At 34.3% G+C, this 16,085-nt stretch overlaps 1 protein-coding gene and 1 pseudogene across 1 annotated transcript; one reads left to right on the plus strand and one right to left on the minus strand.

The window, feature by feature from the left end:
• Nucleotides 1-928: 928 nt before the first annotated feature.
• LOC114040983 lies at nt 929-1,855 on the minus strand (annotated as a pseudogene).
• An 11,122-nt stretch (nt 1,856-12,977) lies between these two features.
• Nucleotides 12,978-13,916, plus strand: LOC114041032 (olfactory receptor 4P4-like). Its single transcript, XM_027859233.1, has one exon. It carries the CDS (start codon nt 12,978-12,980, stop codon nt 13,914-13,916), a length of 939 nt encoding a protein of 312 aa, XP_027715034.1.
• The last annotated feature ends 2,169 nt before the right edge of the window (nt 13,917-16,085 follow it).

Below are 16,085 nucleotides of genomic sequence, written 5' to 3' on the forward strand. Positions count from 1 at the left end.
TCTTTTGAAAGGATAGATTTACATAAAACTGAGAGCCAAAAAGGGACACAGGAACCTATCATCTCTTGAATTTCTTTTGTTCAAAGGAATCAGCAGAAAGCAAGGGACAGTAAATTGGAATGTGTCATTTCTTCCTTAAGTCTGCTCCTGTCTCTCTGTATTTTTGTATTTTTCCACCATTCTTTGGTTTCTCATCCTTGAAGAGGACTACTACCATATAGAATCCCTTCCTCCAATTAGTCATTTCTTATTTCAACATCCCCTTGAAAGAACTATCCAGGCTAGCCATTTTCATTTCATCACTCCACATCAGGTTGTGCTCTTTACTCTTTGGAATTCCTTTCCTGCCATGACCCTCTAGATAGACATAGTTCTCCCATGTCCTCTCTACCCAAATTGTCAGCACTCTTTTACATATAGTCTTTCATCATTAGAGTATAAGTTCCTTGAGGGCAAAGACTAGCTTTCTTTTTACATGTATTTGTATCTCAAGTGCTTTGCACCATGCCTGACACAATTCTTGTGGATTTGACTGAAGAACTTAACTATCAAAGAAAAACTTTTATTTCTTCACAGTTGAGACATAGCCTGTCCCTATGGCACAGTTCATTTCTTTGTCATTCTTAGAAGAGGAACGTGTTCTGGATTTGGGATGAAGAGTCATGTGAGAGAAGAAAAAAGATAGGTTATTCTTTCTGCTTATCCTTTCCATAGTACACTATATGTGAAGTAACTAAAGTGTACAAAGCCTGGTGCCAAACACCAACAGTTATACAAAGTGTTGTTGAGGACATGTGCCTGGTTTTCACCGTGAACTTGATGGATGTTTTTTTAAAAGAATACACATTAATGTGTTTTTGTTGACACAATTACCATTTCTTCATCAAGGGTATAAAGGAGGAAAACAATAAAATTAAAACCCATCTTTTTATTTAAATGTCAATGACATTTGGTTTGACCACATCTTCTGCATGGCATTCTTCATCTCTGCATTTCTCAGTGTCTAGATGAGAGAGTTCAGCATGGGTCCAATGACAGTGTAAAACATGGAAAACTCCTAATCATTTTTGCTGGCACTGGGACGTTGAATATAGGTGGAAATACAGGGCACAAAAACAGAACAACAACCATGACCTGGGAGCCACAAGTGGAAAGGGCTTTGCACCGACCTTCTGATGAGTGCTTTCTAAGATTGTACTACATGACAATGTAAGATGCCACCAAGACAAGAAAGGTAGTTAATACAACCATCCCAGAATTAGCTATAACTAAGATATTTGCAATTTGTGTGTCTGCACAGATAAGTTTTAAGAAAGGTGTGACATCACATACATAGTGATCTATTTGATTAGGGCCACAAAATGGTAACCTAGCTACCATGAGCATCTGAGCAATGGCATGCCAAAAGGCCACCCCCCAGGCCATCAGGATCATTGTGTTACATCTCTGTCGATTCACTATGGTCATGTAGTGTAAGGGTTTACAGATGGCAACATAGCGATCAAAGGCCATGGACACCAAGATAAACATCTCAATAGTAGCCAGGAAATGAGCAGTAAAGAGCTGTCATACAACTAATAAAGGATATGATTTTTTCTTTAGCAATTAAATCCCTGATGAGCTGAGTGACTATGGTGGATGTATATGCCTGATCAATTAAGGACAAATGATATAGAAAATAGTACATGGATTGTTGGATCAGATGGCTGCATGTAATGGTGATAAAGATGATAAAGTTCTCCAGGAAAATTGCAAAATAGCAGGATAGGAAGATTACAAAATAAATCATTTTGAGGTCCTGGTTCATGAAAGGTGCCAAGAGAACAAATTCTGTGACATTGTTCTGATTTTCCATGTGCTTCAAATATTTTGATAAATATCCAGGAGAATTCTAATTTATCTGAAAACACATAGAATAGGATAAATTATCATGAGCATCATGGTAGATGTAAAGTTTATCCCCAGATTATTCAAATATACAAGGCATTACTAGAGTGGATCATTCTATGCCTTTATATTTGGGAAAATCAAAGAATATATATATATATTCACCTAAGTCCTAGAAATTCTTTGAATATTAAGTAGCTCAACCAGTATCCTTGACCGTACTACTAAAATCTCTTCATTCATGTGGTTTCAAAAAAATTCATAACTTTAAAATTTGTGACAATTTAAAAAATCCTTAAGATTTTTGTATTACTCCATTAGGATGTTAACTTAATATCAAAACTTGTTAACTATGTAGTCTTAATCATGACAAAGCTAAAGTTTATACATTGATTTAGTAAAGAAAAATAAGGGAGACAAATAAATAGTATATATTTATTCTAAATTATTAAATAGACAAAAGACAAAATGCAACAATGTTTAGGAGAAAATTGAATATTAAAGTATTAAAAGTCAGTATGATGAAAGATATCCTAAAATGATTTGAGAATGCCTTTTGAATATCAAATATAAATAGATGGAAAAATATTTTTTAAAATATAAAAATAAATAATTTTTATCTTTTTCCTATGCCTGCCTCCCTCCCACAATCAATTAACAGTCAATGACTCATTATAGATACCTAAGGCATTAAATAATTAGCAGAAGGAAGAAGGAAGACAGAACATAAAAGAAAGACTTGAAAAACAAATGAAAGTGTAATGTCAATTTGAGCTCAGAAATTGACTGAGTTGACAATATACTGAAAATAATTTTACAAAGATCTCAGAAAACACTGTGGGGACATTTTTTTCTGAAAAACATATGCTTGGAGTGGCATATGGATATATTTAAGCTTTGGGACAAATGAAGCTGAAATTTTGGTAAGGAAGCCTGGTCAGACTGGATTTGTGGAGCAGAATGAAATGATGTGTTGTCTCTTTCCTCTCCATCAGTCCATACTTTCTCACATTTTATCAATCTCTTTTTATATGTACTAGTTGTATCTGTGTTACTCCCATTCTTTTACATGTAAGGGTCTCTCCTCCTCCCTCTCTTCCTTTTTGTTCTCTTCTATTTATTTCTCTTCCTTCTATTCTTACTTTGGTTGTCCCTTAGGTAAATAACATATTGAATCATTGATTTCAGACTCTGGTACTTCAAGCTTGCCAGGATCTGCAAGAATTTGATCTTCACTTGCATAATCTTCTATTATCCAACTTTAGTTAATAAAATTTTAGATTCCATGCTGTAATTTTTTTGGGGGGGAAGAACTGCAAAGATCTTTCTAACAAGCAATTTCATAATCAAAAAATTGGTGCCACAACACAGAGAATAACATTTCCAGTCCTGGTGGTCTACGAGAGCCTTGTTTCTATTCCTAGGTACTGTAGACCACAGAAGATTACAGACACCTGGGACTGATTCTGATGGGTGAGTTTACTGTGGTTATAGTTAACTTTATTCAGATGACTTGAGATACTGAGTCTAGATTACTGTTGTGCATTTTTCATATTATGTCCTATCACTTAATTGTGTTCATCCAGAGCACCCATGAACTAAATGGTCAGTAAATGAAGAATTGCAGCTAATTAATGAGAAAGAGAGGGAGAAGTCAAGGTTGGAAGGAACCTCAGGGGAAATCTTATATGGCTTCCCTCATTTTGCAGATGAGAAAGTGGAGTCTCTAAATGGTGAAGTATTGTCTAAGTTCCCACAGTTATGAAGTAGAAAAGCACAGGTTTAATCTAGTTCCTTTGAATCCAAGCCTACCATGCTTACCACGTTATATTAAAGAGGAAGACAGAGACAGAAAAAGAGAGATAGAGAAACAAAGAAGAGAGGGCAGACGCAAAGGGAAAACAGAGAGAGAGAGAGAGGAAAGGGGAAAGGCAAACAAGTAGAGACAGAGAGAGAAAATTAAAGACAGAGATAGAGAGCAGATATTAATAGAAAGACTGAGAGGAGGAGAGTGAGAGTGAGTAAGAGAGAGAAAAGGAGAGAGACAGAGAAAGACAGGGAGACAGAGAGACAGCAAACAGGGACAGAATGAGAAACAGATAGTGAAAGAGATAAAGCAAAATAAAGAGAGAAATCAAACACACACACACACACACACACACACACATACACACATATGCATGCTAGATCTTCTCAAAGAACCTTCCAATTCTGCCATTCAGTGAATGATTTTTCTTCTTTCCTGGGTGGTGGAAAGTGGTTAAGGGATATAGAGAAATATTGTATTTTCTCACACAAGAAGAAAGCAAGCTAGGGTCCAACACCTTCTTGGAAAAGGTGGTAAAGAAACTGAGCAAAGGCCACTTGTCAAAGATAATTTAATTCAATTGAATTGATTCTGTATTTTTGAGAAACATTGATACTTCTTGACAGAATTTACTTGTGCTTGCATTCCCATCTAACCTAGTTAATCAACATGTGATTTGGGTGCTAGGAGTGACCTTATCAGTCAGTCATGCCCTTCAGAGACTGACTGACCCTACAGGAGTAGGATTTTCACAGAAATTGGAAGAAAAGAATAGACCACAAATTAATAATTATTTATTATTATGATATAATATTAATTTTTCTCAATATGATGCGATATAGTTGCTTTTTTGTTACTGGTGCTTTGTTGTTGTGCTGTCTTTGTGATTTTGTATAGAAAAATTCCATAAAGAAAAGTCCTCTTGCTAAGTCAGATTGGCAACTGTTCTAAAGTTTATTGTCTTAAAGTTGCCTAAAGCACCTAGAGTTTAAGTGATTTAACTAGGGTTACCCAAACAATATCTGTCAGTGGTCACAATTAAATTTATTTATTTTAAATATGCAATTATTGAACCTCAGTGCCTGATACCTTGTACATTTAAGTCACTTAATAAGTACATGCCACAACATATTTGCATGAAATGCTTCCTTCGCCAGAACATTATGTTGATGCAGAATGTGATAAAGCAATTATAAACTTTAGATAAAACTCCCTTCTTCTACTCTTGAATCTTGTTTTTTTTTTGGATTTTTGGTAAGGCAATCAGGGATAAGTGACTTTCCCAGGGTCACACAGCTCGTAAATGTCAAGTGTCTAAGGCTGGATTTGAACTCGGGTCCTCCTGACTGCAAGGCTGGACCTCCATCCACTACACCACCTAGCTGCCCCTCCACTCTTGAATCTTAAATGATTCAATGCCTCAAATTTTGAGAGAGCCACGGTTAGTGCATGATTTTTGTTCACATCCCAGCTAAAAATCCCACCCCCCCATTAAGAAGCCTTTCCCAATCCCTGACTGATCTAAGTCTCCACAAGTGTGGAGGCCACATAGTCAAGTCTCTCCAAAAGTTTCAATCCTTTTCTTGTCTTAATTATGTCCATATTGAAGGAATTTTAAATGAATATGTAAAAAAAACTGCTCAATATGTTCTAAAGTAAGCAGCCTCATATATAGTGTAGCAATTAGTATAGGACCAAAAACAGTGAAAAGTATAGGTATATACGGAAGAAATTACAATCCTCCAGATGACAAGGCTGATTCATTCAGGATGTCATCTTATTAAAAAAAAATTTTGTCATGAAGTCTATACTATTGCCTCGCCTGTCTTTCCTGACAGATATCTATTTAAATGGTGTCTTAAAAAAGGAGTTGCATGATGTATATGTACTGCATTGAATGGTTCTTTCATCACCTGGAATAGGAAGAGGTCTTCTTCTGGGTGGTGTTCATTCACTGGAATGTGTCAAGGGAGACTTAGGGTCAAGAAATATTCCTTTTTCTCTGAGGTAGGAGTCCAGAGAAGCACATATATTACACATTGTATTCTAAGCTTTCCATCTTGTCATTGCTTCCTTGGAAGTATTCTTTTATTTAAAGGCGTTTTTCAAATATATAGAGAACTGAATCATTTTTTTAAGTATCCAAGTCAGTAGTAAGCTCCCCCTAATACTTATCAAAAAACAAACAAAAAAACTTAGAATGAGAAGAAAAAGAGGTAATAGAATTAGAGAAAACTGAGACAGATGCAAATTAAGTGTCTTCTCAAGGGTTATAAAACTGGTATACATATCTGAAATTTCATGTGAACTCAGCCCCAACTAGAGATACATGAAAGGACAAAGCATTTGGTAGTATTTTCTGGTAACTTTGATGAGAAAAGAAGTAGTTAAAGATGCAGCTACACGACGCAGAGGTTAGAGCACTGAGTTTTCAGTCTGGAAGACCTGAGTTCATATCCAGTAATAAAAATTAATATAGTGATCATCTCCTCAAAGAAATCCCCACATAAAGACTCTTAAGAACATTAAGGTTCAAATTCAGAAGTTTTGATTGACAGGGGAAAAAATACTGCAACCAACCAGAAAGAATTCAAGAACAAAAAGAAAAGCCAAAGTCAGGATCACACAAAACTTTTCAACCATAACCCTGATGAAATAGGAATCTTGAGATATTATGTTCCAACAGGCAAAGGATATAGGCTTACCATTAAGAATGACTTACCTGGACAAAAATGAATAAAGCCTACAGGGGGAAAATAGACCTCTAATGAAATAGAGGATGTCTGAGCATTTCTAATTAAAAAAATGGAGTTGCATAGAATCTTGAAGTCAATCACAGGAGGTAAAAGAAACATAGAAGTTAAATATGAACAAAAATGATAAGGGACTAAACAAATATAAACTACTTCCACCCAAACATGTGGAAATGTTATATTTATCTCCTTTGAACTCAATCAACATCAGGTGTCATTGAGAATCAAATTTAACAGAAGGCCTGTGATAGGTTTTGAAGGTCTTGATGATCTGAAGAGAGGAATGAAAAGTGAGAAGGCAAAGAATACACTGGGGGGAGGAGATAAGAAATTGAGGGTAGGAACATTTCTCTCACATAATCAGAGTTCACAACTCTGTATCTGCAAACCAAGTAGATGGAGGAGGGATAGAAGTGGGTGACACTTAAGGCTCATTCTCATCTGAACTAGACAAAGGCAAGTAGAATACAAACATACAGTTGAGTCCAAAACAACAACAACAACAACAACAACCTCTCTCTTAAGAGGGAAATAAGAGGGAAAATGGTAGAAATAAATAAGAAATTAGAGTGAAGGTAGATTAAGGAAGGGAATAGTCTTAAGCAAAGTCAACTCTAAAAATGTTCAAAAGTATTTCTATCTCTTTTGAGCTGGTAATGTGAAGGCATGACCATAAATTGTCAAATGGGTGAACAAGTGATTGTCTTTAAAAGTGATGGATTAGTTTTGTGATATAAGAAATGATAAAAGGGAGGACGACAAAGAAATTGAGAATGATTTTGAAGAAATTATGTGTGATGCAGCAAATAGAACCATAGAACAATCTATACCATGAGAAAAATACTATAAAGACTATCACCTTTGAAAGACTTAGGAAATCTGATCAGTGTAATGACCAACCACAATTCCTCAGGATTACTGAGGAAATATCTTACTCACCTACTAACAGTTACATACAGATGAATATATACATATAACCATTTATTTTCAGATATATACATACTTTTACATGCATATATAGAATTATGTATATATGTATGTGTATATGTGTGTATAGCGAATTCAGAAATTTGTTTTCCTTGTCTATATATTTTTGTAGATTTTTTTTCTTTTATTCTAGTTTGGGATGGAGTAGGATGGGGGAAAATATAGTATTGTTGATTGAAAATGTTTTGTAAAAGAGAAAAGAAAAAATAAGCATCTAGTATTAACTACTGTATAACTTCTAATGTGATTTAGGTATAATTATTTAATCTCTTTAAAATACAGTTTTTTCTCCTACAACTGGCAACCAAAATACTTCTAAGCCTTCGTGATAAGTAAGAGGAACCACATAAAAAAAGAATTAGAAAGTATCTTACACAGAAGATTTGTACTGCTAACTGAAAGAATCCTTCCCTCACTGCCACCCTAAATTCTTTAAAGAGAAAAATGGTTGCAAATGTAACTCATTTCCACAGTCATAATAAATGATTCATGGACAGCTTCCTCCTAATAATTATATTAATAAAGAAGGAAAATTTCATAGATCTCTCTGTCGGAGAACTTCATCAGGAGAAAGGGGAGAAATTTAGAAAAAAAAGGAAGGGAAGCTCAAATAGAAAGATGGAAGAGTAGATAGGATCAGCAAGTGGTGGGAAGAGTGGGTTGGCATAAAGGGTGTCATCCGAGACAGTAACTATCTTGCTGATTAGAAAGTCATTAGAGTATATAAGCCATATGGAAAATCCATCTCAACATAAACTATTTCTTCTTTGTGTTCTACTATTCATTGTTAGATAGAGTAAACGATTTTGTAAGGCACACACACACATTTTCTAGTACTCTAGCCTTTCTTCTGAAATGTTTCAAGTCATTCTGCTTTCCTTCTTTTATTTCTGTTTATATATCTTCATCTATAACTAGTAGTTAATACCTGAGGAGATTTTCTTCTATACCTCCTCCTCTTCAGAAATCTCTCATGTTTTTGCTTCTAAGACAGATATGAACAGTTTTGATTCTGGTGAGCAATAGGGAGCAGTTAGACTTTATTGGATGGGAGAAGAGAAGAGGTGACATGATCAGTATTAAACTTTGACAGGTGAGTGAAAAATTTATTGTAGTGGAGAGAAGCTTGAGGCAGGAAGAAAAACATTATCAACTATTTTATAGGTGCTTGAGAGAAAAAAAGAATAATTTCCTCAGAAATGATTTAAAGTTTATTCTACAGAAAATGCTGTTGCTATCATTTATGGGACAAAAAAAAAAGCCTTAGGTCCTATCCTTCAGGTCTTTACAACCTACTGGTAAATATAACACTTGGTGCTGTCTTCTCCGGAGCAGGCTTGTACTAAGCCTTTATCCAGTTCTTACTTGGTAGAGTCTACATACATATCACAATGAATCTATAGTAAAAGGCATGGAATTCATTTTTTTCCTCTTCATTCTAAAATAATTTTCCCCAAATTGACTTGATTCTTTGCACTTAAGATCTGATACAGCACAAAATTTCAAATTCAAAGATACAGTCTCAAAATCCTTTTGAGACGATCCACAGATTCCTAAATATAAAACCAACAACAGCAACAACAGACTTGATGACTTAAAATACACATATAACCATAGTTCATCAATCTCCAGCCAGGCAGTTTTTGACAAGTTTATTTATTTCTCTGAGGCTCTGTTTCCTCAACTGTAGAACAGGGGAAAGATGATTTAATGAGCTCTAAAATCTTTTCCCTTACTACTTTGTCTTCTTTCTGAATGTCCACCATAAAATGATTTTTACAATATTGAAATTTGAAGCAAATGCCCCCACTTCCACCACAACCTAACTAGGACTGCTGGAAGAACAATTTCCCAATCCCCTAAATGCTCTGACATTAGAGATTTACTCATTTCAGGAATGATTGCTCCATAGAGTATCCCTCTATATAAATATTGATAAGATTGTAGGATAGAAGGGAAATTGGAAACACCTCTGTTGCTGGCCCAAATGATATACTTATAGGAAAAAGCAATGGCATTTGAGGACACCAACTGGCAAAAACACACACAACATAGTCTTCCTTCTTAGATTGGTGGATAGATAGAAATATTTGGTGATTTTGTCTAATTGAAGAGTGCCTTGTAAAGAGCTGATGACTAGATTGGTAGTTCAGATTGTGCTGAGTAATTTCACAGGAAATCACACCTGAAAGATATGTTGGATGCTAATGATATATGTAAGTTTTTAAACCTTTTCCTATTTTATTTCTTACTTTTTTTTCTTTTTTCTTCCCCACAACAGTGAACGTTGTTATTTGATTGTAAAATGGTAAAATGATTTTCTTTAATGAAATGGAATATGATTTATTTTTAGGGGGGTGAGGGTACTCAGTCTCAATATAATAGGATTTAGAACTAGAATGTACCCTAGAAAATGTTTGATTCAATCCCCTCTTTTTAGATAAGGAAACTGAGACTCAAAGAGATTAAATAATTTCCCCAAATTCATACAGGTAGTAAATAACAGAACTAGAATTTTAATAGCAGTCTTCAAGCTCCATATATAATGTCCCTTTCATTACATCATAATGCCTTAGCAAGGTACATTCTAAGGATTACTTGAAAGGGGGTAACTTAGAGTTCAAGAATTAAGCTTAATGGACAAAAAAAGGAGAACACTGACCAAGAAGTTAGGACACCGAGTATCATCCACTCACCCTATAACTTCAGAAAAGTCATTTCCCTCATGTTCTACTCTGTCTTCTATAAAGTGAAGATTTTCATAAATATAGAAATTCTTGAGGTTTTGTGTCCTGGACCAATTTGGTAGTCAGGAAACCTATAAATCCTTTATCACAATCATGTATGTTACTTAAATTCATAATCAAAGAAACTTATTAATGTCATTTAGGTTAGTGAAAATAATGTTGCAATTTTTCCTATCTAATTTCATAGACCACTAGTATCTTTAGGGTACTCTATATCTATGAATTCAAGAAGGTGAATTCCATGACATAGCAAGAATTTGAAAATCTGCAATGTTTCCTCAGGGCATTTCTAGATCATAGTTATGTTTAAGTACTTGAAGTGTTGTTTCCTGGAAGAGATTAAACTTACTTTGTTTGAACTCAAATGACAGAAGTAAGAGTAATGAGGGGCAGTTGCAAAGAAGCAAAGCTCGACTTGATGTCTGAAGGAAAATCATTACATGCTAATAAACAGAAGTATATCTAAATGGAATGGATTGCATTGGGAAAAAGTGAGTTCTTCCTCAAGCAAAGTCATTAATGAAAGTTAGATGACAGTTTGTTGAGGATGTTGTTACAGAATATTCTTTTTTCATGTACAAGCTGCATCAGATTATCAGTTAAGGGTTCCATCCAACTTTGAAATTTATCCAATACAAAGTACATTAGATGTTAAACATATACAGTGGTTTTAAAAATGATAATAAAAATTCCAGATGAGGATTTATGCTTCCATAACTGCTAGTATATATAAAGAGATGAGAACTGTGATTTAATTAATATAGCAAACTCTTAAATAAGAATATTCTCTCAACCTATGATAATTTGTCTAACACCTCTAATTTTAAAAGTTGCTCAGAGTCACAAAGGCAGAATGTGATGGAGGAGGGACTTGCCATCTGGATGAAAAATAAATATGAAATAGATAAATAAATAATGAATGAATTAATAAATATATAAATAAACAAATAGCTTTAAAAAAAAGAACACAAACATATGCAAACATTGCTTAAAGTAGAATAGAGTGGAGTATATTGCCGTTCAGTCATTTTAGTCATATCCAACTCTTCATCACTTCATTTGGAGTTTTCTTGGCAAAGATATTGCAGTGATTTGTCATTGCCTCCTGTAGATCATTTTACAGATGAGGAAACTGAGGCAAACAGGGTTAAATGACTTGTCCAGGGACACACAACTAGTTAAGTGTCTGAGGCCAGATTTGAACTCAGGAAGAAAGCCTTCTGATTTCAGGACTAGCACTCTGTCCACCGTACAACCTACTTTCCCAGAGAAGACTACAGAGTATAGGCAGAATTTACATCTTGTGTAAATGATACCAAAGACTTTAGACTTAGCTCTTAACTACTAATTTTTTTGTCTTATCTTTTTTCCTTGTTTTATATTCTTTTAGTTGTACCACACTTCCACTAAATACAATATTCCAGATTTCTGACTCACAGGGAGTAGCCTTGTTTGTACTATTTTTCTATCTCCTACTGATTTGAGCAAAATAATAGATAAAGTTGAAAACATATAAAAACCAAAGAATCATCCAAAATAGCAATTATAATACTTACTTGATTGGATTTACTATTGTATTGCATATAACTGTTATAATAATTAATCTGCATACTACTGAATTTGATCTGATTCTGAAAGTAGTGACCACTTTATCACTGGGCTGGAGGGAGCTGAAGGAGCACTTATCAGAAATATTATAGGAGTGAATTTTACTTATAAAGTGCATAATCTTGATAAAGTGTCTGCCAATTCTGAGATCCTGTGGACTGAAAAAAAAATGAATCAATATCTATGATTCAAACCTTATTTTATTTGAAACTCACAGTGACCGGGTGAGGTAAGTATTATTTTCCTTCCTTTCCAATGTGGAAAAAGAGGTGCTATCATTTTAGATGACTTTCTCATTGACCTTATGAACAAAACAAAACAAAACAAGCTAATAAGGGTTAGATGTAGTAAATCACATATATACACATACATATACTCTTATATACGTGTGTGTGTGTGTGTGTGTGTGTGTAGAGACAGATGGAGAGAGAGAGACAGAGAGAGAGAGAGAATATCCCTTGTTAGCTTGAGCTAAGCTAAGAACTTAGTGAATATCTTGTTTGATTTTATTTTACTTTTTTCAACTCAATTTTATTTTATTTTTGGACCTTCATTATCTTCCTTTCATCTTCCTCCTCAATCCCCATTGAGAAAGTAAAAACATAAAATGAATTACAAGCTCACCTAGTGAAGTAAAACAAATCCCTGCTTTGACCAAGTGTAAAAAAAGAACAAGCAAGCAAAAAACCTCAATCTTTACTCTTAGACCATTACTTCTTTAACAGGAGATTGCTTTCACATATGAATGCATTTTGTTGATTAATTTTTATGACATTTTAATATTATCCATACTCCTGAGAATTTACTTGATCTAACTCAAAAGGTTCTATGTTTCCTGATACAGGAAATATCCAAGAAGCAACTAAAATGCCACTTGACAACAAAGCAAATTCTTGCTCAGTTGTGGTTTAGATTTGATGATATCAGCCATTCCTTCCAATTCTGACATTCTGTGATCCTGTCAGTTAAATGATCAGAAATCATTGCTATTTCATAAATCTCCCAAATGCACTGCACATGGAATATTTAAGTGATACATCAAATTACCCATTCTATGGATGTCAATGTTTTATTTGTGAGCCTTTTTTCCATAATGTAATTCACACAATACTGATATAGCATTTCTGATAATGTTTTATGTTAATTTTTTTTTCAGATAACGACTGACCATCTTCTATTTTTTTTAAGATGAATAAAAAGAATAATGTCACTGAATTTATTCTCTTGGGGCTTTCTCAGAATAACCAGGTTTATATTCTGTGCTTTGTCATTTTCTTATTTTGTTACATGGCTATTTTGATGGGAAATTTGATTGTCATCATCTCTGTCACATGCAGCCAGCTCCTGGAAAAACCCATGTACTTTTTCCTGACTTGCTTGTCCTTTATGGATATTTGCTATACCTCCACGGTGACCCCTAAACTCATCAGTGATATGCTTGCTGAAAGGAAGAGTATTTCCTATACTAATTGTTTGATCCAGCTTTTCACTATGCACTTCTTTGGAGGGGTGGAGGTCTTCATACTCACAGAGATGGCCTATGACCGATATGTGGCCATTTGCAAACCTCTCCACTACATGGCTATCATGAGCAGGGAAAAGTGCAATGCATTGGTCTTGGCTGCTTGTGGCGGGGGGTTTCTGCATTCATTTGCACAGTTTCTCCTTGCTGTTCTCTTGCCCTTCTGTGGCCCCAGTGAGATTGATCACTATTTTTGTGACATTTATCCATTGCTGAAACTTGCCTGCACTGATACCCACAGGTTTGGCCTTTTAGTAATAGCCAATTCAGGGATGATGGCACTGGTGGTTTTCATGGTCCTTATGGCTTCATATGGGGTGATCTTATATACCCTGTGGGCACATTCTTCAGAGAGCTGCCAAAAAGCTCTATCCACATGTGGTTCCCATATCACTGTGGTAGTCTTGTTCTTTGGGCCTTCCCTCTTCATTTATGTTAGACCAGACACCACATTCCAGGAGGATAAAGTTTGGGCTCTGTTTTACACAATCATTGCTCCCATGTTTAATCCTTTGATATACACTTTGAAGAATTCAGAAATGAAAAATGCCATGAAGAAAGTGTGGAACAAAAACATATTCAAGAGAAGAAAACAAATGTTCTAAAAACCATTGCTGGCTTTCACTATGAGCCTTGATGTAATGACTGAATAACAACTCATTCAGCACAGGTGTATGAGAGGCTACTCTGAGGCTCACAGAAAAAGTGTGGCATGAGATATAGACCTTAAAGAGACCTCAGAGTTAATCAAGTCCACTACATTGATCTTACCAGTGAGATAATGAGTCAGCATTAGCCAAATGACTTCCTTAAGGTCACACAACTGGTATTTTGCTAGAACAGCACTTAAATTCAAGTTTTCTGACTCAGAATTCAATGGTTTTACTCTCACATTGCTAAGCCTTTCTAAATGTTGATACATCTTGATTACAAATGATTTCATTTGTTAGTAAGATTCTGTTCATGTATTGTCATTTTACCAATTTATTTAATCATATAAAGCAAGTGGAAAAATCCAGTTACTGGAAACTTCCTTTTTTAAGTACTAAAATTAAGGGGTGGGCATATCTCAAGATGACTGGGTCCTTATGTCACTGTCTAATAAAAGCTTGCATTTATTTAGTAACTTAAGAACTGCAAAGCACTTTGCACATATAATCTCATTTTATTCTCACAACAGCCCTGTGAGATCAGTGATATAAGTGTTATTATAATCCTCATTTTACAGATGACAAACCTGAGACAGAAAGAGGTTAAGTGAATTGCCAGGGGTCACATAGCCAGTTAGTATCTGAGGTCAGATTTTAACTCAGGTCTTCCTGTCTCCAGGTTCAGAGTTCTATTGACTGGGCAATCTAGCCTAATATTACTACCTATGTCTTCTAGTGTTTGTCTCCCCAGCAAGAACAAAGGGAACTAGTACTAGGTAATTAGACAGTGTTGTCCACATTGTAGAGTACTCTGATCTCTGTATAATTTATAAAATATGCTATATATATATATATATATATATACACACATATACATATATACATATATAATCTATCTACTATCTAATCATATCTAACTATATCACTCAATATCTATCTATGTATTTATCTATTATTGAGGTATAGAGTCAAGAGGAGTTTAATAGAATTGAATGTAATATGTTGCATATTTGGGGGAGTAGTATTATTGTGTCTACATTAGTATGACCCTTCCATGAACCTTGAATTGAACTATACCTACTAGTCTTCCTTTCTTTCAGCCATTATTCTTTAATAATTGTCATTTTCTCTTTTCTTAGGGGAAAGTGTGCATGAAGCAATTCCCAGATATTTAATAGTTTGTTGTTTTTATTGTAAAATGGGTTTCCTTTCAAAATGTTTTATATTCATGATCTTTCTCATTATTACATGGAAATGCATCTATATACATATGTTTTCACATGGATATATGTATATGTGTGCAGGTTTATATCCATATACATATATTGCCAGCATATGAATATATATGCCTATTTAATAAGAAATATTAAGTATAGAAAACATTTTTAAAAGAAACTAAAATTAGAATAAGAACATAAATATATACTATTAACTATATATGTACATATGTGTGTATATCTATATATGTGTGTGTGTATGTATTCTTGTAACTTTTACCATTGTGGGATACTTTCATTGTCTGTTATTCTTTTTGGTTGAAAAACTTTGATTTCTTAGCTTTGCTATCTTCTCATATTCAATTCAGGATGTTTTTAACTCCTCATTCTCAAGGGCAATATTTCTGATATGTTCAATGTCTAATGGATATTGCTATAATTATCAATTCTATGTGAAATAATTACTATCTTCTTTCAGTATACTTTTGTATATAACTAAAAGTTTTGTAACTTTAAATTGTGTGAACTCTATGTTTAAAGTAGATACATTTTATAAAGATTTGAATAGCTCATTCATTAGTTAAATAATCTATATTAAAGCTAACTATATGTAAGATACTCTCTTAAGCTCTAGAGGATGCAAAACATAAAAATAAAACCTGATTTCCACCTTCAAAAAGATCACATTCTTATGGCTTAAGCAACACACACATAATGCATGAATAAAATAGCATAAATGGAAGGTCATTTCAGAGTGAAGTCACTAACACTGTATGAGGGGCAGAGAAGACCTTCTGTAGAAGGTTGGTTTTGAGCTTCATCTCCAAGGAAGTAGGAAGAGGTGGAAGATTCCAGTCATACAAGAAAATGAAAGAAAAAGTGAGAAGTCAAAAGACTGTGTGCTGTG

Source organism: Vombatus ursinus, unplaced genomic scaffold (genome assembly GCF_900497805.2).
Source record: "Vombatus ursinus unplaced genomic scaffold, bare-nosed wombat genome assembly UNPS02014163.1, whole genome shotgun sequence".
In the NCBI taxonomy this organism is placed as follows: domain Eukaryota; kingdom Metazoa; phylum Chordata; class Mammalia; order Diprotodontia; family Vombatidae; genus Vombatus; species Vombatus ursinus.